The sequence below is a fragment of the Corylus avellana genome, chromosome ca7 (assembly GCF_901000735.1).
Source record: "Corylus avellana chromosome ca7, CavTom2PMs-1.0".
In the NCBI taxonomy this organism is placed as follows: domain Eukaryota; kingdom Viridiplantae; phylum Streptophyta; class Magnoliopsida; order Fagales; family Betulaceae; genus Corylus; species Corylus avellana.
Window position 1 is genome coordinate 27917708 of NC_081547.1, and position 19453 is coordinate 27937160.

The 19453-nt window shown below is 35.4% G+C and overlaps 2 protein-coding genes across 6 annotated transcripts; one reads left to right on the forward strand and one right to left on the reverse strand.

Moving 5' to 3' along the window:
* The first annotated feature begins 1558 nt into the window (after positions 1–1558).
* Positions 1559–8860, forward strand: LOC132186258 (protein HESO1). Of its 4 annotated transcripts, none has more exons than XM_059600139.1 (10): positions 1559–1635; positions 2510–2575; positions 2700–2847; positions 4096–4260; positions 5184–5362; positions 5444–5539; positions 5914–5983; positions 7584–7750; positions 8091–8195; positions 8315–8860. In XM_059600139.1, the coding sequence occupies exons 3-10, from the start codon at positions 2709–2711 to the stop codon at positions 8693–8695; spliced, it is 1302 nt and encodes a 433-aa protein (XP_059456122.1). In that variant the 5' UTR covers positions 1559–1635; positions 2510–2575; positions 2700–2708; the 3' UTR covers positions 8696–8860. The 4 variants fall into 4 exon arrangements, with proteins under 4 accessions (XP_059456122.1, XP_059456121.1, XP_059456123.1 ...); XM_059600138.1 differs by lacking the exon at positions 1559–1635 and adding an exon at positions 1684–2047; XM_059600140.1 differs by lacking the exon at positions 1559–1635 and adding an exon at positions 1684–1922.
* A 1051-nt stretch (positions 8861–9911) lies between these two features.
* On the reverse strand, positions 9912–14970 carry LOC132186256 (probable methyltransferase PMT11). 2 transcript variants are annotated; one of them, XM_059600136.1, is made up of 9 exons: positions 14037–14965; positions 13609–13758; positions 13251–13521; positions 12759–12869; positions 12330–12489; positions 11432–11689; positions 11220–11342; positions 10970–11047; positions 9912–10562 (listed from the first exon to the last, which is right to left on the reverse strand). In XM_059600136.1, exons 1-9 carry the CDS (start codon positions 14667–14669, stop codon positions 10355–10357), a joined length of 1992 nt encoding a protein of 663 aa, XP_059456119.1. In that variant the 5' UTR covers positions 14670–14965; the 3' UTR covers positions 9912–10354. The 2 variants fall into 2 exon arrangements, with proteins under 2 accessions (XP_059456119.1, XP_059456120.1); XM_059600137.1 differs by lacking the exon at positions 11220–11342 and having other exon boundaries at positions 14037–14970.
* Positions 14971–19453: the final 4483 nt, after the last annotated feature.

Here is a 19453-nt window from a genome sequence, read left to right on the forward strand (position 1 = left end):
CTTAAACTTGACGGTGCCTTAACAAACGTCTTGTTTGTCTCTACTGTAGTAGCTTCGTGACTCTGGCCAATGTTTCTATTAAGTCTCCTCTGACAACTTGAAACTTCGAGTTAACCGTTTGTTTTTAATATTTACTTTATTAAGTTTTTATGTTGGCTAATTCGTTGTTAAAACTAAATTGGTTGTAACTTGTAAGTTTATGTTTAGTTGACTAAGTCCTTTATTTGGTGTTTAAAGTTGAAATACTAAAGTTGTCACTTAATGGTATATTAAATATATTTAACTAGTTAATATGACTGTTTATTAACTAACTAATTAGTATCATAGTATGTCAATACTTATACACTTAATTCTTATTATATTGGCTATTACTATTTATGCTTATACACACATGGCTGTAAAAGAACAAAACTACTAATGAACTTGCTTAGGTTCGGCTTGGTTAAGCTCAACTCGATTATTAAATGGGTCATTTGTAAACACAAAATTAGGTTTGATTATTAAATGATACATGCATACAGGGGTGGAACTATAACTATTAGTTTGGCGCAACATTTTTTTAAAAAATTATTGGGGAATTTAATTTGTAAAGGTCTATTTAAAAAAAAAAAAAAAAAAAAATTATTTTTTTGGGACTCAAGCCAAAGGAGTGCCTTGCATACATGCATAAAACTTAACTCGACAATGTTTATGAACAAGCTCATATAAAGTTTGACTTGCTTGTTAGCTTGACTTATATATATATATATATGAAAAATATTAGGTTTACAAACAAATTTTATATAAAAAAAAAATTTTACAACATGATGTGGCACAATATGATTGGGTTTTTCAAAAGTTAAATTTATCTAATTTTCAATCCTGTTATAATTTGTTTTAAAATCTTGTTTGTAAACTTAGCATTCCTCTCTCTCTCTCTCTCTCTCTCTCTATATATATATATATATATATATATAAAAGCTGTTATGTTCTTACGTAATGCGAGATGAGAACTAACACGAACGATAGATATGGTAGGACTTTCGAGCAATCGAGCCATAAGATGATTCGGTTGTCCCAACAACTGCATGTGGGTGTTGTAATTCGTATTTACATGTTAGGTCTAGATTGTGTTGGGACATAGGTATAAGACTATACAAGTCAACTCTAATTAAATTAATTTAATTAAACGGGTTAGACCCATCAACCATAACCAGCTGATTTTGTGTTGAGATTGAGTCGAATTCGTGGGTTGTATAACAAATTGTCAACTCTATCATTATATCGCTTGTTGAGTTCAAGCCGTGTCGAAACATAAATTTTAGCCTAATCCATTTAAGTAAAATGGGTCAAACCACTCAACTCTATCATACTAATTTTATATTGGGCTCGTATCGAATTTACAAATTCGATCGAAAATTACAAACCCTAATGGCAAGTCCCCCATTCTTTCTCGTTTTTATAATACTATCGGAATATAAACCGTTGATTAAAAACGTAGGACCTTGATAATATCTATTGCTTGCAGTTATTGCACCGTATCTCAATTCCTATTAATGAAACATTTACACCCCTCCAAATTGCCAACATCATTTGGAAATCGATCGATCAGAATCAGAGTCAATGTCAAATACCAAAAAAGCTCTCCTGCCCACTGTAAGTTTCTAGGAATGAGACCCCCGTTTGTACAGCCTTCTTTTCCCTATTTGAAAAAAAAAAATAGAGTTTCTAAGACTGGGGAATAATCCAGCCCCATGACAATTACCCAAAAAAGATTCATGCTTGTGTCTCAATCCCAACTCTTCTTTTTCCCCTTTTTTTCTGCTTTCCAAACTTTCCGTACCTCGTCAAAGGTGACGAAAGAAGCGGAGAAAACCCCATCCGCAAAGCGAAGTCCACTACTGTACACTATAAACCACTTCCATTAAGCATACACTCTATACGTACGTAAATAGTATTACTGTTAGAAAGTTCTCTACTTGGTTAGCCTTGATAAAAGGCAATGTGAGAGGTTGACTTGCTTGACTTCGAACCCTAGAGAAAGTGGATGAAAAGGGTTATGCTTCCGGTAATGTGTTTTGGGTTGCTGGTAATTCTGATATGTGTTCCTAGCTCTAGTGTTTAGTAGAATCTCAGAAATTGTATATGTATTTGTTATCAGTTTGTTGACTCTAGATATAATTAATCAAAATTTTGATTTGGGTTTCCTTTAGAAGTTAATTGAAATTATTTGTTTACGGGTTTCTGGTTAGTGGGTTTTTTTGATGAATCGAGAATACGGAAGTGAGGGTGTTTATGTGAAATTCTTTTGTTAGTTCTTTTGTCTTTATTACAGAAACTTCATTATATATGTTTTCTCCATAAGACTTGGTAAGCTCATCGACTCGTATGGTTTGATGCCCGTTATGTTTCATTGAAAAACTCTTTACTTTTATATGTAAGAATGTGTTGGATGGAGTGAACTTTGTTGTAGTGGCAACATGATGTAAGGTTTACATCTTAACATTGTGAACAATACTTCAAAACTCAGGTTATGATCGGGTGAACTACAGGGCTTTGAGGGTTTGATTTGATGAGTTCTTCCTATTTGAATAAGGTATTAGCTTTTTTAGGTGGGCCTTAATGCGTTCTACCATGTGTTGTGGCTGATTTATCAGTATTTAATGCCATTGCTACACTTGAGTTTTGACACATTCAACTGCATTTCTAATGTTATCCAGGAATAAAAAATGAGTAACTATAGTACACTGGAGCATGTTCTCAAGGAAATACTTCAAGTAGTCAAACCCCTGCAGGAGGATTTGCAGACACGGACTCGAGTTATTGATGAACTACGAAGAGTCATCAGATCTGTGGAAAGTTTGAGAGGTGATTTGTGCTGCTTTTTCATGGTTCTATTAGAACATTGTTGCTCATGTTGTTTGGAGTTGATAATTTGTACTTCACAAATACTTAGAAGCAGTAAAACTTCCATGATTTGCATTTAAAGGTATGAATATATAATTTGATCAACTTGGACGGATCATGTTAAAAAAAGGGTAACAAATTTATCTTAGGAAATCCTGAAACTGGTCTACTTTCATTTTCATAATCTGGAAGAACATATAGTTGACTGCTAAAACAATGGTTCCCATTCCATGTGCTATTAGTTGGCGTATAAGATGTGCTACTGGTTGCCATTAATTGATCAACGATACTCTAAATTGTAATTAGTAACAAAGCCAGCCAAATTATCATGGCTGCTGTTCTGATCCCTTTTTGGGTTGGGCGCTATGTGAGGAGGCTGTGTTGGAGGGAGGGGTGGTGGGGGGTGATCAATGGTTTTGTTTTAAGACGTTGAAATGTTGTGGTTATGAATCCACTAATTTTGTCATGGACATATACCTTTTGACACATTTGTTCGATCCTCATCTGGATCTTAGAAGCATGAAGAATGTGAGCTGGCGTGGGAGTTGTGCAGTTGGGAGTGTTCAATTGGACGTTCTCTTTTTTGAGCATCATTGATTAGTTTCTGTGCATAGAATAATTAGATGAATTTTTTCTTTTTGTTGGAAAATTGAGCAACTTCTTCTGTCTCTCAGAACTTCTTATGCTAAAATGCATATGTTGAATGCCCTTTGCTTCATGACCTATATTGGATCTAACTTGTCTCAAGTCATTGTAAGGTTCTGTCTTGATGGCATGATTTTTTCCAGAAGGAACTCCCCTCCCTCAAGTTAGGGGATCCATCTTTTTCTGACTTGACAGGGTGGCTAGGCTGGTTATTGTAGTTTGGTCCCCCCAGAAAAATAGAGAGGAGTATTCATTCCACAAAGACTGAAAATTTATGAGTTCTTTACTGTTCTAGCACCATGCAAACCTTTATATCTTCACTGTTTTTTCTTCTGTCTCATCTCCTCTGGCAGAAAGAGACAATTAACCTAAAATAAAGATACACCCCATTAAGTGAACTTTTCATTCTTGTTTTTGTTTTGTTTTGTTTTGTTTTTTTTTTTCCTGCATTTATTTGTTGTGTCATCATGACTTTTATGTCTTATTTCCATGAGGCATAATGGGTTGCCGTTGTGTAAAGAGTTTTATGGTTAACAACATAGTTTCATGATTTGGCGCAAGCAGGTGCACAAGTGGAGCCATTTGGTTCATTTGCGTCTGATCTGTTCACAAGATGGGCTGATTTGGATATATCTATTGACTTACTCAACAGTTCATGCATTTCATCTGCTGGAAAAAGGCGTAAACAACGATTACTAGCAGAAATACAAAAGGCTTTGATACATATGGGTAAATTACTTTTGGTTCAACCATTTTGTTTTTGCCTCTCTCTCTTGAATGCTTGTTCTTCTATCTTGCCTCATTACTGACAATCTTCCCCGTGCATATTAAATTCAATTGTTGCATTATTGTAATTGCTCGTCTCTAATACATGTCTTGAAACACATGTTCTTTCACTCGAGGCATTTTATGACAATGGGCAGAAAGCATATATGTAGCCTTGGACTTGTCATAAAAAGAATATGTATGAAGCCATCAACTGTAATTTATATGAACTGAAAAGTAGAGAACTTCAGTCATTGTACCAATTTTCACCTGTTGTTACAATTTTTGGTTCTCCAGAATTTTGCAAACTTTATTTAGCAGGCAGGCCACGTGTGAAAGTTTAATGTATTATGTAGTTTTTGATTGTGCCATATGGCCCATACAGAAGACGATCATGGCCATTTTTTCCAGCTTGTAATAGAAAATGTGTAAGATTCTATAAGTGGCTTTTATACCTAACATCAAAAAGCGTCATCTCATTTTATTCTTCATTGCATCTGTAAAGAGTAAACTAATTGCCTCTATAAGATCAATGTTGGGGAATTGGGACTTAAAAAATGATGTTTATTACTCCTTTTTTTTTTTAATCATTTTGGTTTTTGTTCCTCATCAATGTGTTTATGTTTTTTACTGAATCGATCTTAAAAAAAAAAAAAGAGAAGCTTTTGAAACCTTTGAAGGCATTATGGAGTCATGTAATCTGTTGATAGCAGCATGTTGGCTCTCTATGATCTTTGTAAATTAGAACCTAAGGTTCCAATGCTTATTAAAAGTGGCCTTCTAACAATCTTTTTGTCTTTAAAGGATTTGACATTTCTGTTCTTTTGGTTTGAGTATTCTTCCCCACAATGCTTCTATCTTCATTTCATAACATTGTTGATTTGCAGGTGGATGGCGCAGGTTGCAATATATCCCCAATGCAAGAGTTCCAATTCTAAAATTTGAGAGTAGCCTCCAGGGGATCTCTTGTGATGTATCAATTGATAACCTGCAGGGCCAAATTAAATCCAAAATCTTGCTTTGGATCAGTGCGATAGATACACGCTTTCGCGATATGGTTTTACTGGTACATTCTTGTAGCAAACTGATACTTGTTGTTGTGGGAGAAGTGCTAGAATTTTGATGCATTTTTTTCTAGCTTTTATAGGTCAAGGAGTGGGCAAAAGCACATGATATAAATAATCCAAAAACTGGGACTTTCAACTCATACTCTCTCAGTTTGCTTGTGATCTTCCATTTTCAGGTACTCTTTAGTCGTGATTTCTGTTGTAGTTAAAAAAACATGGTTAAATTAGGAGGAGATTTCCTTGATGCTCCATGGAATTCGTCCAAAATGGTTGCTTTGGACCTGGTTTGCTGAATTTAATAAAAAAAATTGCCTACTTCTGTGATTTTTATATTGCTGCATCAGTCTCTCTGTTTATTTGATTTAAATATCTTGTCATGTTTCAAGACACCAGGATATAATCTTCTTCTAACTTACATATTTTGATTTATGTATATATCTTCTTGAGTTGGCCTGTCTTCCTGTCTTTGCTTCCGTGAATGTTGAAATTTAGCGACTGAGTTCTAACAAGTGATGGAGGATTTAATTTTTCTTTTCTACCGTTCTTTCAGACATGCGTGCCTGCAATTTTACCACCTCTTAGTGACATATACGCGGGAAATATTGCTGGTGATCTTCAAGGTACTTTTCATATTTAATCTTACATCCCTTTCTCTTTGGATTCTTCCTTAGACTGGTGGAGACATAAGCTGAGTTGTACTTTCTCTGTGAAAATCGTAACTTGTTTCCTATTTATATGCTGTTGATTTTTTATTTTTTATTTTCTAATTTTTGGTGGTTTAGAGGCCAAATGGCCAACTTAAAAAAAAATAGAATTGATTTAAGACATCGTCTGTTGGTCTCACACTTATGAAAGCAGTCTCTTAACAGTTTAATCAGGTTTTAAGGAACATATTGCTGTGTCCAGCCTTCATATGCTCTTGTTCTTTTCTCTTTTCTTTATGTTTGGTGTTTCTAAATGTTATACTGCCACATTATAATTTGTGCTGTCGTCAGAAAGGTCACGGAACTGGGATTTTTGTTTCCACTTCTGTTATCAAAGACTTGATTGGATTGGTGGAGTACTGTAACTGAAGAACATAAAATTAACTAAAAAATCAAATAAACTGAAGACTAGATTTCTGCTTCAATATACCTAAAGATTGTTAAGCATATGATCCATCATGTGACAGTTGTTGGGAGTACAAATGGCACCATCTCATGAGGAATTAGGAAGAATAAATTAGAGCAAATATTGGTGGTATAATAAAAATACAGTCTTAAGAAATTTAGTCGTAATTTTAATATTATGATTTTTCAATTAGCAGTTTCTTTTGTCCTTTTTTTTTTTTTTTTTTTTTTGTGCCTTATCAACAAAGACTAAGAAACACTGTACATTCTCGGTTGTGGCTCGAAATATGAGGAACAATTACTGATATTTTTGAGTGTTCATGCTGATTTTCTACCAAAATGTCTGCCAAAATCGAAGCTTGCAGGAACAATATAATTTAATAACCAATTAGTGTGGTCCTGGAATTAAAAATTCTGACATTTCTGGATGAGGGCTTAAACTGATACATAAAGCATTCATGTTATGGTGTGAGGTGTTAAATACTTCAATGTACTGAAAGAGAATTGACAGAGGTTGGAACATTCATAGTGAGATGAGCAATGTATAAAATTCACACGTAGTAGGGAGAACAAATATTGGTGAAGTTAATATAAAGGAAGGTATGAATATCTATTGGCTTATATTTCTAAACAGGAGAATGTGGTTCAAGGGCACATTCAGTTGAAGTTACAGGATCGAGATAAACATTATATCGCTGGTTCACAATCTCAATTGATTAGCAAGCATTCATTTGTTCTTCAAGAATATAATGTGTCCATAGTGGGGATAAACGTTAAATTAACTGATGATCGACATGTGTCAACGATGGATTTGAACCATGGTCTTGGAGATAAGTCACCTGCCTAACACAAGGAGGAATTTAATAGTGAAGGAGGGAAAAATATGAGTTCAATTAATGCCGTTGGCTTGCTTCCTTGCTCTTTTGGAGTTCTTAGAAGTTGCAGTGGCATAGCAATCGTTTATTTCTTCCCATATTAAAACAGGAAGATTGATGTGCAGGATGGATGGATTATTTGAGTTCATTAGAGATTCTATTAAACATGATTTCTTCTTCATTTGCAAAGCATAGTCATAAACTTCAAAAAAACACAAATTAACTACTTAAGACAAATTCGTGGGACCTTTCTTTCAACATGCTTCATGCAGGTGCAAGAACTAGTGCAGAGAGACGTATCGCAGAAACATGTGCTGCGAACATAACAAGATTTAGGCAACAGAAATTCAGACCAGTCAATCAGAGTTCTTTGTCTGAGCTTTTCATTTCATTCCTTGCAAAGGTGATCGTTTTCATCATGATTTTCTATCTTTAATAGATAATGAAGAATCTTGGTATTAGAGACTTGTGTCATATGTTCATTAAATTTCAAGATATATTTAACTTGTTTATTACACCAGTAACTCAATATATCTGGATTGTGTATATATATATATTTTTCAATCAGATGAAAATGTTTTATTATGTACCGGAGATTTATATAATTTGGTAAATGCCCTTTTCTATAATAGGTTTGCAAAGTTTTCCTAGCATCTTCCCCGTATCTTTGGAATAAGATAACTGCTAGGTCAATATACATGCTCTCTAATGGTATTGAACAGGGCACTTTGTATGTTTTGCAGTTTTCTAACATAAGTTTGAGAGCTTCAGAGCTAGGCATTTTTACCTATACGGGACAATGGGAGTACATAAGGATGAGATTGCTGCCCAAAACTTATGCATTATTTGTAACTCCCTCTCTCTCTCTCTCTCTGATATAACACATACGCGCACAAAAACACTTTATTTTGTCTTAGTGATAACAATTATTACTGCTGCTTATTGGCTTTTGCTGATGGCTGGTTAGATTGAGGATCCTTTTGAGCAGCCAGAAAATTCCGCTAGGGCTGTTAGCATGAGTAATTTGACAAAGATATCTGAAGCATTCCAGATGACCCACCATAAGCTTATTTCAGCCAATCAGAATCAGGGTGCTCTCCTTGCCGCGCTAGTCCGACAACAAGTATTACGATATATTCCCAGAGCACCAGCTTGGACCCCAACTGACAATGGTAGGCACTACCACCGCTACCAGCACCACCCAACTCGTCCGCAGGTGCAGAGGACTCTACTCTCAACAACTTCACGGCAATTTGGGAACTTGAGGTTGGACAGCCAGTCCAGCAGTTCAACTCTGCAAAATCACAATCAAGGCCAGCACATGTGGAGAGCGAGATCGGATCGATAGGTGTCATCAGTTTTCGCTTAACCAAACAGCTTCTCACTGCATAAGTTTGTTGTTTCTTGTGAAAAGTTATATTAATCTCCAAGTTGCTTTACTGCATACAATTGTTGGACATTATTTGCTGGCCTCCTGCCAAATCAATCGAGAAGCAGATTCTCTTATGATTTACTTGAAGGTTTCTTTCTAAAAAAAAATCAAGGTTGAATCCGATGCTGTTAAATCTTAAATCTCCGCTTGTTTAAATACCAAGGTTGTTAGGGAGTCGAGAAGTCCTAAAAGTAGCATGATTTCACCTTATAAAATCATGCCTTGGGCCTAGGCACCACTAGAACAAGTTTATTTTATTTTATTTTTTTTAGAACAAGTTGAGTTGAGGCCTTGAGGAAAATGCATGTATACCTGGTATAGCTGCATTAGTAGTTAAAGATCAAATCAAGTTTAGCTTTATGTTCCAAGAGTAACGCTACTCTTTACATTGATTTTTATACCAACTGACGTGCTCGCGTGTTTTAAATGACTAATACTTATGTTTTTTTTTAAAAAAAAACATAAGCTTCATTGGTGAAAATCTAGTGTAAAAAGTAGAAATACTATAGTCCAATCATATACCCAAACGTGTAATAGGTCTTTTAATAGATGTGCATTTCGTAATTGAGTTGTATATTGTACATGGGCCTAGATCTATAATGAGTTGTGACACGCTTTAGTTGTTAGACCAATTGTAGCATGTTGGAATGAAAAGGCTCACGTGTAGAATGGAGGAGATGCTCAAAACCTAGATCAAATTTGTGCTCTCTCTTGGAGACTAGGTTATTCTTTAAACAACCCTAATTGTTTTTCCCCAATTTCTATCAATACAATTTCCTTCAATTTTCATTTCAATTCAACCAATCACCATTCACAATTTTTATAATCATTCAGAAAATTAGAAAGAAAACATTTCCATTACTAATAGGAGTGCATTCTACACGTGTGCCCTTTTATACTAGTATATGCTACAATCAGTCTAACACCTAATATGAGTTGCAATCCATTATTCCTTTCAGCCCATTTACAACACATACAACTCAATCACAAAATGCACACCTATTAAAAGTCCCACTACAACATGATCCCACTCAACTCCAAATCCATCCCCACAATTACAAAGATATCTAGTTCATGAACTTTTCACACTTTCAAAGGCTCGGAAAGATTATAACAATGGTAGTAATGAAAAAAGATGAAAGTCAAAGTCAGATATTAGAACCTGTGTACACAATAATCAACAAATTGAACATAAACAAATGAACTATAGAAGGTTTGCGTGAATCCCTTTTATCTGGGTAAACAATATGACAAATGTTGTAGCTCAAAAAACTTAGATGTACCATGTATGGTGTTTTACAGGTAAGTTGCCTGCCGCGCTGCAGTTAATTGGACCAATATTTAGTACTATAAGTCGAAATGCCTGCCAATATATTGCTTCCAGCATGTGTGTCCGACACATGGTTAGTCTCATAAATCACAATGTGATCTGAGTGTACCTGATGCCAATAATAATCATCTTCTTTCCAATGCTTCTAAGACCATCATGTTAGAGAAACAATAGTCCGGTTGCCTATCCTCCCGTCAGAGGGATCAGCAGGAAAAGAAACAATAAGGTTGGTGATCTCCACCAGTTCAACCACGCAAGAGGTGTTTATCAGCAGTAAAGATCCTATAATTTGCATAAGGACCCTCAGATGTATCTCGCACTGTGATTTGCCAGCCGATTGCCTTTCCAATCTCTTGAAGTTCATCCATGATGGAAAGAGCGTCACGGATGTATACACGTCCACCAGGTCTCAGTATCCGATCCATCTCAAGCATGATTGAAGAGAGATTGCATCTGATACAAGGACATAAAACAAATTAAGATAAACCACTACCTTACTCCCAAGGAATCCCCTGATCAAGGTTTATAAACCCACATAATCCAACATAGTTTTGCATTTCCCATTTTATCACATAAATTTAAAATTTTACATAAAATCATTTTTCCAGCAATAATATAGATCCTCCGGATTAGGTCTTTAGTGATGTTGAGTTGTTGCTTATAATCGAGAACTATTGAAATTTTTAGCCAGGCACAACAATTTGCAAACCCTACATGCCACTGTACTTCCTGGTCAGTTTTCTCTATGGAACAAAATAAAAGGCAAATGAAAAGCCAAAAGAACGTACCAACAGAAATATGAAAATCATCTAGCTGAAAAAAAATAAATAAATAAAAAGAAGAAGAAGAGTCAGGTGTACCTTTTTTTCTCGATAGAGAAAAGGCCAGCTGCATGCAAAAAATCATAGGTTCTTGGGTATGTATCAAATGGCTCACACCTGGATAATAATGTGCAATAATATTTCAGCAACAGAAACTCAGTTCAAGCAACAGTAACACATTTGTAATATATATGTGTGTGTGTGTCAGATATTCGTAGTCTGATCAACTACAGTATCCATATATGCCCATATTAGAGGTAAGTAGGATAGAAAATAGTTTTGAAAGTACCAATCATGCATAACTCCAATAAGTCCTCGGTCATATATAACTGGCAAGGTGTTGGGCCCGCTAACAGGAACAACATTCATAACCCAGGAGTCAAAATTTTGTTCCATTAATGCCGCAGCAAATCTGTCAAAGCCAGTTTATAGAACATTAATGATAAGAAATGTGTTGCTAATATTCTAATGGAAGAGCAGGGCATGTGATAAAGATGATACCCTCCAAAGCCAGCTCTCATGTCCATTACATTTCTTAATCGAATCTTCTTCCAGTGTAAAGAACGAACATAGCTTTCTATTATCTCATTCCAGTATTTTGATTCTGCCTTGAAGAGCTCCTTTCTTGAAGTATAGGCATCAATTTGTATGCTCTGAAGCCTATCGGGTGGAGTTTGCAAGCGTGCAGGCCATGTGGTAACATTTGCTCCATACCCATTCTCTGGAAGTCGAGTGATGCACGCCTTCAGATCAACATACCTGAAATAATTATTGAAAATTTGAAAGAATACTATAAATGACAACTAAATGACCTCGCAAGTCATAACAACAAGAAGCACGTTCACTGTAAATGCCTAAAAAGCTTTGTAAATCGTTACACCAAATTGTTCAAGTTTTTTTTTTTTTTTGATAAGTACCAAATTGTTCAAGTTATCAGCACATATATCTTAACTGTCGGGAGAAAAGCAATTAGAATATCATCAACATCTTTCAACCATCCCAGACTCTTCCCACAGAAGAAAACCCAACAAATAACCTGCTCAGCTTTATGCAGGGGCAAGTGGAAAGATCTAAGAAGTTAATTGCAATGCAAAACTCTAGTATCATGGTAGGGGAAAAATCCCTAGAAGAAAAGAGAACCAAAGCACGCTGAAGAACCAAAGGAAGGCTGAAAGACAATGAGTGAAAGAAATGACTGATCTCTTATTTTTAATCCAAAACCCTTGTAAATTAACCAGGCTGAGAAGTTTGTTTTAACAAAACATGGAACCATCCTGTCCACTCGTTATACATGAGAAAGCTCTAGAGCATCAGATAACAGCCTCAAATATTAAATAAATACATCTTTGGTTTGATCAAATTATCAAATCAGGCGCAGAAAATTAGAAAGGAAGAATACCAGACGTTGTCAGGATCATCATCTTGATCACACAGTGGAGGTCTTGTTCCCACCTCACGGTTTAAATAACAGCTGTTGTTAAAGGGTTTCTGCCATATTGCTACATATCCATCCTTTTTCACAAATTCCCAGCAGAGACGAGTTGTAAGATTAAGCATCTCTGAAAATTAGGCAAATACATATACAGCATGGTTATTAACACAGACAAACACCAACTCGAATAAATGTTCAGGTCAGAATTAATCAGAAACACCAGCAGGCTCTGTAAAACTAGTCATGGCATCAAATAAGAAATAGGCATGTGACACACTTTAGCATCTTCTACAAACTTGTCTTCCAATATCCTAACTCTCTTAAGTGCTAATATTAGAACTGACCACAACCACTTTCAAAAAGGTTAGCATAAAGGAAAACTGTTGGTAGTAATACCTTTCCACTGTTCTTCCAGGATTTCTTCATGCTTATAAACAGGCTGAGCTGCCCAAACAAAGTATCCTCCAGCGCGGAGCATCCTATTGACCTCAAGCAGTAATATTCCATCTTCATCACAAAGTAACAAATGGATAAGATTAAAAAGGAAAAAAGCAAACAAAATCAAAAGATTTTAAGATATTCTGTGAGCGAGGAGGGATAAAACATCAAGATTTGAAAAGAACAGGACGTTCATGTGAATAGGCACCCTGTGCACATTTGCATTATAAGTTTGCCACCAGCAGTTTTACAAACTTTTAAAAACTTGGAATCAATTAGTCCTTTTTTTGACCTTTTTTTTAATAAGTAATTAGTCATTTTTACTAGCAAGAAAGAAAGGGAGCTACTGAGCATGAAAAATGGTAAAAAATATTTATACACTAATGTTTGCTCAATTTTCCTTTTCCATAGCTACCGTAAACCCAAATAATGAGACACAAAAAGACATACCATCACGAGTCCAATTGATTCTACATCGCGAACAATGTATCATGTCAAAAGCTTGACTTGGATACAACAAGCGGTGAGTTGCAAACGCTGACACCATTGCTGGCACACCACGCTCAAGAGCAAACTGAATCTGGTTTTCATGAACATCTTTGGGAGCAACGGACATAGTGATGACATTCCGTGATAGCAAATAGGCACCGAAACTAGCTACACCACACCCAACATCTAAAACAACTCGGGTATGATGACCAAATGCAATTTCAGGGATCATCTACACATACAGATGAGAAATCGAAGATCAGAACAACAAGATACACTAACCAAGCTTATTCCTAAGTAAACTTTAACACGTAACAACCTTAGATATATGATCCAAGTACTCATTTGCCCCGTGTATAAACTGTGTACCGCCACCCGGAAACTTAAACTTATCCTTCTCTCGGGTAATCCAGTTTTGTCCCCCTTTATCTTCAACTAGACGAGTATGAGGAACATTGTAGAACCACACCTACAAGGCAGCACCATCTCTATTAACAAACTTGTTTTAAGTTGCTAGTAAATCAGCTAGTCAGCAACGAAACAATTGACAGCAAAACACCTTTCACAACAAAATTTCCAGCGTTTGCCTATTAAATTGAATCAGCTTATATATCAAAGTAAAATGCCGAAAGGGTCACCACATTCTAGCAAATCCTCCACAAAGTACACCCGAAAGATTTGAATTCACAGATTTTCAGTATACAGAGTTTGAACTGAACCTAGCACGACCAATCATAACGGGCATACCTCGTCCTGGCTTTTCGGCCACGGAATTGGAGTCCGGTACTTACTCGGTGCCGGAACTAAGCAATTCAATCCCCGACCTTCCTCGGGACAATGCCGCTCGAAGTGCTCCCCTTTCGCCGTAGATTTCAGCCTCCGAATCGCCTCCTTGTTATCCAAACAAGGAATGTACTCGCCCATACTCTTCGGACATAGCTCAAACTTCGTAACCCTAACGCTAGACGACGAACCACCATCACCATCACCATCACCATCACTACCATCCGTCTTCGTCTCGTTCCTCCAATCCTCCACCAAACCCTCATCAAACTCCCCGACCTCGAATTCGTCCGACATGGTTCCATTTTCATCGACGATTCCGAACCGCCGCAATGGCGGAGGCGGACTCGGAGTTGGGGGCGCTAGGGCTAGGGTTTGGTTCTGATCGACGAGTGCGGAGAGGTTAAACAGCTTGTCGTCGTTGGGTGAGATTGCGACCGAAGGGGCTTGGCGCGTGGTAGTGAAGTAGACGAGCTGCGGGTAGCCATCGGACCAGTGCTTGCCCAAGTAGAAGAACGTGGCCGCGACGACGAAGAAGGCTGAGATCTTGAGAATCACTGAGGTTTTGAGGAACTCCACATTTCCGATGGGCTTCATTTTCAAAAATTGAAAATACCAGAGCGTATGGATCTCACTTCTCAGATCTATAATTAAAGAATCGCATTGGAGTGAGAGTGAGAGTGGAGATTTTGCGTTTCGGCTACTGTGACAAGTTCGTTATGATTTGAATGATGATGAGAGAAGTAACAAAAGAGATGATCGGGATTTGTTGAACTCACAGCCCAGTGAATGCGTCAGGGTACACGTGGGCTTCTCTTGTGGGACCACCTATTTGTATTGCGGCTGTTTGTTTGTCGGTGATGGCTATATTGGCGTTTCTCGACGCTGTGCGTTTATACACGTGGTGCAGTTCTGGATGGGAACAGGAAAGTTTAGTGATGAAGCTGGGGGTGCTCTTGACGGTGCCAATTGCAGTTACGGCTCTAATTAGCGGGAAGTTACCATGCCAGCTGTTTGTTTTTGAAGTAATCCTATTTGATTTTTTTTAATAAGGGCTGTTGAGTAAGTTTAAAAATTATATTTTTATCTCATAATTATTTTATAATGTTGATTTAATAGTTAAATTAATCATTGGATTAGTCATTATTTTTTTTTTAAATATATATAATAATTCGTTGGAAGTGCTGTATTAAGATTGTGTGATAATTGTTAGATCAAAATGTAATTTTTAGCATTATTTAAGGACTATTAAAATTTGCCACATTAACTAGTATGTATTACTCTTGGTTTTTTGAATGGTAAATGTATTTTGTCAATCAATTATCTAAAAATTTTTAACACAAATGAAAGGGATTATATTTTTATTATCTTCCGTGACTTTTAAAATCATGGATAGTTATTGAATTTAGATCGAATAATAATTTTAAAAATAATTTAAGAAGATAAACAAGATGATAAAATAATAATAATCCCTCCCATCACTAGCGGATTGTCATCTATATAAATTATTGGCTTTGTTTGCCAAATGGCTTGGAAAAAGAAAGTAACCTGAATTGTAGCAATATTTGATTGATGTATGAAAAAAGTAAAAATGTTTGATATAAAAAAGTGAAAATTTTTGTTTTCTAATTATTATTTTTATTTGAATAGTAGTAAAATGTGATTGATGTAATGTAAAAAGTAAAAATATTGGGAGTTAAATTTGAGATGATATATTTATTTCCTCTTCCAACTCTTGTCCTTGGTAGGCTTTTCACTGTTAATATTTATTTTCACCTCTTTCGCTTTATCTGTATGGAAAGCGAGCAGTAATGTCCCGCCTTAGTAAATGCATTATATACTTGGCACTAGCCACGCTACTGTTATGGACACAAATTTTCTCCAAACTAGTTTATTATGATAAGAGATAAGTGTCAATTAATAATTTTGGGTTTCTAAAAAAATTAATTTTAGGTTCTTAGATTAGTAGAATGACAATAAATAACTGTTAAAATATTAAAGAAAACAAGACACTTGACACTTATTAGACTACGTTGAGAGAAATTTCCTCCAAGAAATTTATGTCCAACTGTTATTAACGTAGCGGAAATTTCCATATATTTTATTTATTTTGTTAAACAACAAACTCAAATTATAAACACCTGAGCATTAACTAAAAGATAACTTCATTAACCAATAAATATGGTATTGTGAATAAATAAAGTTACTAGTGAATTTGCTTGGACTCGACTTAAACTTGATTCGATTATTAAACAAATTACTCATAAACACGAAACTATACTTGATTATTAAACGATTCATACTTCTATCAAAACTTGGCTCGACTTGATTAACGTTCGTGAACAAACTCATATAAGACTCGATTCGCTTGTTAGCTCGACTTACATATATTTAGTTAATATATATGTAACATATATTAATAAAAATAGCTTATATTATGCATATCTCAAGAAACTTTCAAAATATTTTGATATCACATGAATATTTTTTTTTGTTTATGAATAAAATTTAATTCAAAACACAAACAAAACACCTAAATACACCAACAAGAAATGAAGAATTCGTTGTATATCGTTTCTCGTACATTTTACAGTGTATATATATATCATATACATATAAGAAATTTCATTTAAAATATGTCCCTTATGTCACATATATTTATTGTGATTATAAAGTATATATAATCATGGTGTTTAGTGATTTATTCGAATTAAAGATTATTCTGTGAAATCAAATATTTTGAATTAAATTATTAATTTGATTATTGTGGAAACAAATATTTGAATTCATTTTTTTTTTTTTTTGTGGAATCAAATAATTTGAATTGATTATTGATTTGATTCTTATTCCTTGATGGGAGGAATAAATAAGGTAACGGTTTTGACTGAGGGTCCCTGACCTACTTATAAATAAGGCTCGTGTATTATTATTTTGCACAGTATTGCACTTATAAGCATAGGTCAGAATAACCTTTTTTTTCTTTTTTTTCTTTTTTTTCTAATTTGTTAGAGTATTTGATTGCTGCAAGGGGTCTTATTCACTTCGCTTGAGCAAAGTAATGGCCAGAGGTATTTATATAATTAAACTATTTTTGCTGCTAATTTATATTGTTACCTAGCATTCAATTATATATAGAATTCTTACATGTGGTTTTAACGCCTTCTTTATGCTATATTTGCTCAGTCTAGTTTTTTAATATGTCTCTGTTAATATTTTATTTTTTGTTTCGATAATATTTTTATTTTTGGTTTTTGTGATTATCGAAACAAAACTGAGACCTACGGTTATTGAAACTGAGAAACCCAACGTGAGACCCACTGCTCAGCCGTGACCCACACTGCTGTAAATTTTGTTTAAAAAAAAATAGAGGAGGAAACACACCACCGTGAACCTGAGCCGTGAAAGAAGGAGCAGTAGGTGGTGGCCGATTCTTTGGCCATCGGCACAGAGGACACCGGCGAGCTCCAAGGAAGGCACTGGGCACAAGTTCCCTCTGCCATCAGCGGCGGTTTGCCGCGTACAGTGGGGAGCGGTCCATCACAGACTGCCCATAAGGATTAACAGTGGCAGCCAATCGGCTAATACGAGAGGATATGCGGCGGTGGGCAGACGTTTCGGGCTCGGCGTTCGTGAGGATGCCGCTCCAGGCAAAGAACGCTCGATCTCCACTGTTGCTTGCTTAAGGATCTGTCAGGACAGCAGCTCTTCGCCGGGGTCGCCCATAAAGGACAACGGTGGCAGCCCTACAAGGCCTGCCTATCGACTGGCCTGAATGGTGACCCTTTCGCCTGTCGCCAAAACCTGTTAGGCCATTAGGCGGTGGCCCATGGTGGTCGGTGCATAAAGTTGGCTGATGGGCAGTGGTGCATGAGGAAGGAGAAAGGGGCGGCGACTAGGGATTTAAGGATGCTGGGTTAGGCTTTGGTTTTTCCAAGTAGGGTTTTCAAACCCATATAGGAACCGGGTCTAGTGATTTGGGCCATTGGGTATGAGTTTATTTTAACCCAAGCCCGATTCAATTAAAAAAAAAAGAAATTGGGTCATTAAGTGGGTTGACCTAGAAGCCCAACTCAGATGAAGTAGCCCATCCGAATTAAAAAAAAAAAAAAAAACCTTGCTCTCAAGGTAAAGGGGCTAAGACACTCTCTTAGACTATTAGGCCATGCATCTTCATATACTTTTATATTGCAATTGAATATATGTTAAATTGTTTAGCATTAAAATTATTATTTCTTCTATGCATGGACTTAAGATTGAATATATTATTTTTATTTATATTGTTTAAATATAAATTGTTTGATGCTTAGACATGAGAATAATTAACTAAGCCACATATTTTGGTGAATGTTTATAGTACTATCCAAAATTGCAATGTCTAAGAAAGTTCTGGCAATAAAAAGTCATGGGATTTAAGTGTGTCATTGTGCGCCCCCTCACTTACCTGGGAACTTATCTGATTGTACTTTGGAAAAATACTGTTTACCCACTTCCATGTTGGTTTGGTCTTTTATTCTTGAGAACTTTATTTTGGCATCTATACAATTATTAGACTTTAATAAAGTCGTGATTATCATAATAATTTTGGGAGAGCTACAACATCTCAATTTTATAATGATAACTGCATTAAGATTATATATGTGAACTTTAGAAAGAAAATTAACATTACGTTGTAATTAATTTATAAATTTAATTACAAATCCCCATAGAGACATTTTTATTTTTATGACTTAATTAGAATAAGATAATAAATTTAACATTTAAAAATAAGATTTCTCTTAGGCCCACATGTATGGAAAATTTTATTTATTAATGCTAAATTTATTAGTCTTATTAATAAAGAAAATTAACATCATGTTGTAATTAATTCATAAATTTAATTACTAATCCCCACAGGGACCTTTTCATTTTTATGACTTAATTATAATAAGATAGTAAATTTAAACATTGAAAAATAAAATTCTCTTAGGCCATGTGTACGGAGAATTTTATTTATTTATGTTAAATTTATTAGTCATATTAATAAGAGTAAATTCCATGCGTGGTACAACCTTTGCCCATAGGTAGGTTAAAATTTACTACTAAATTAACATTGGTTAATTTAAATAAAGTTATTTCATAGTATTTGAATATATTATTTTCCTTGGTCATTTTATGTATTCATACTGCTGTAATTATTAGTATTTTATGTTCTAATAATTCCTAGGGATAATTTTTCATGATTGAAAGGAAAATGTGCTTTCACTTTGGGGTGTTTGGAGACTGAATTGGCGTGTCGTGTGGATGAATCACCTTCTCCCACGAAATCAAATATAACACATGAGATTATTAAACATGAACAATTATAGTTTCAACGTTCATGAAATCTCATATCAAGGAAAGCA

What these genes read in the sequence shown, in the direction of transcription:
- LOC132186258 (XM_059600139.1), top strand. Translation starts at nt 2,709, where the DNA reads ATGAGTAACTATAGTACACTGGAGCATGTTCTCAAGGAAATACTTCAA. An exon ending in ATCTGTGGAAAGTTTGAGAG is followed by an intron (nt 2,848 to 4,095) that starts GTGATTTGTGCT and finishes TGGCGCAAGCAG; the next exon opens with GTGCACAAGTGGAGCCATTT. An exon ending in TCATTTCATTCCTTGCAAAG is followed by an intron (nt 7,751 to 8,090) that starts GTGATCGTTTTC and finishes TATGTTTTGCAG; the next exon opens with TTTTCTAACATAAGTTTGAG.
- LOC132186256 (XM_059600136.1), bottom strand. Translation starts at nt 14,669, where the DNA reads ATGAAGCCCATCGGAAATGTGGAGTTCCTCAAAACCTCAGTGATTCTC. An exon ending in ATTGGAGTTATGCATGATTG is followed by an intron (nt 11,048 to 11,219) that starts GTACTTTCAAAA and finishes ATTATTATCCAG; the next exon opens with GTGTGAGCCATTTGATACAT. An exon ending in TTCTCTATCGAGAAAAAAAG is followed by an intron (nt 10,563 to 10,969) that starts GTACACCTGACT and finishes TCCTTGTATCAG; the next exon opens with ATGCAATCTCTCTTCAATCA.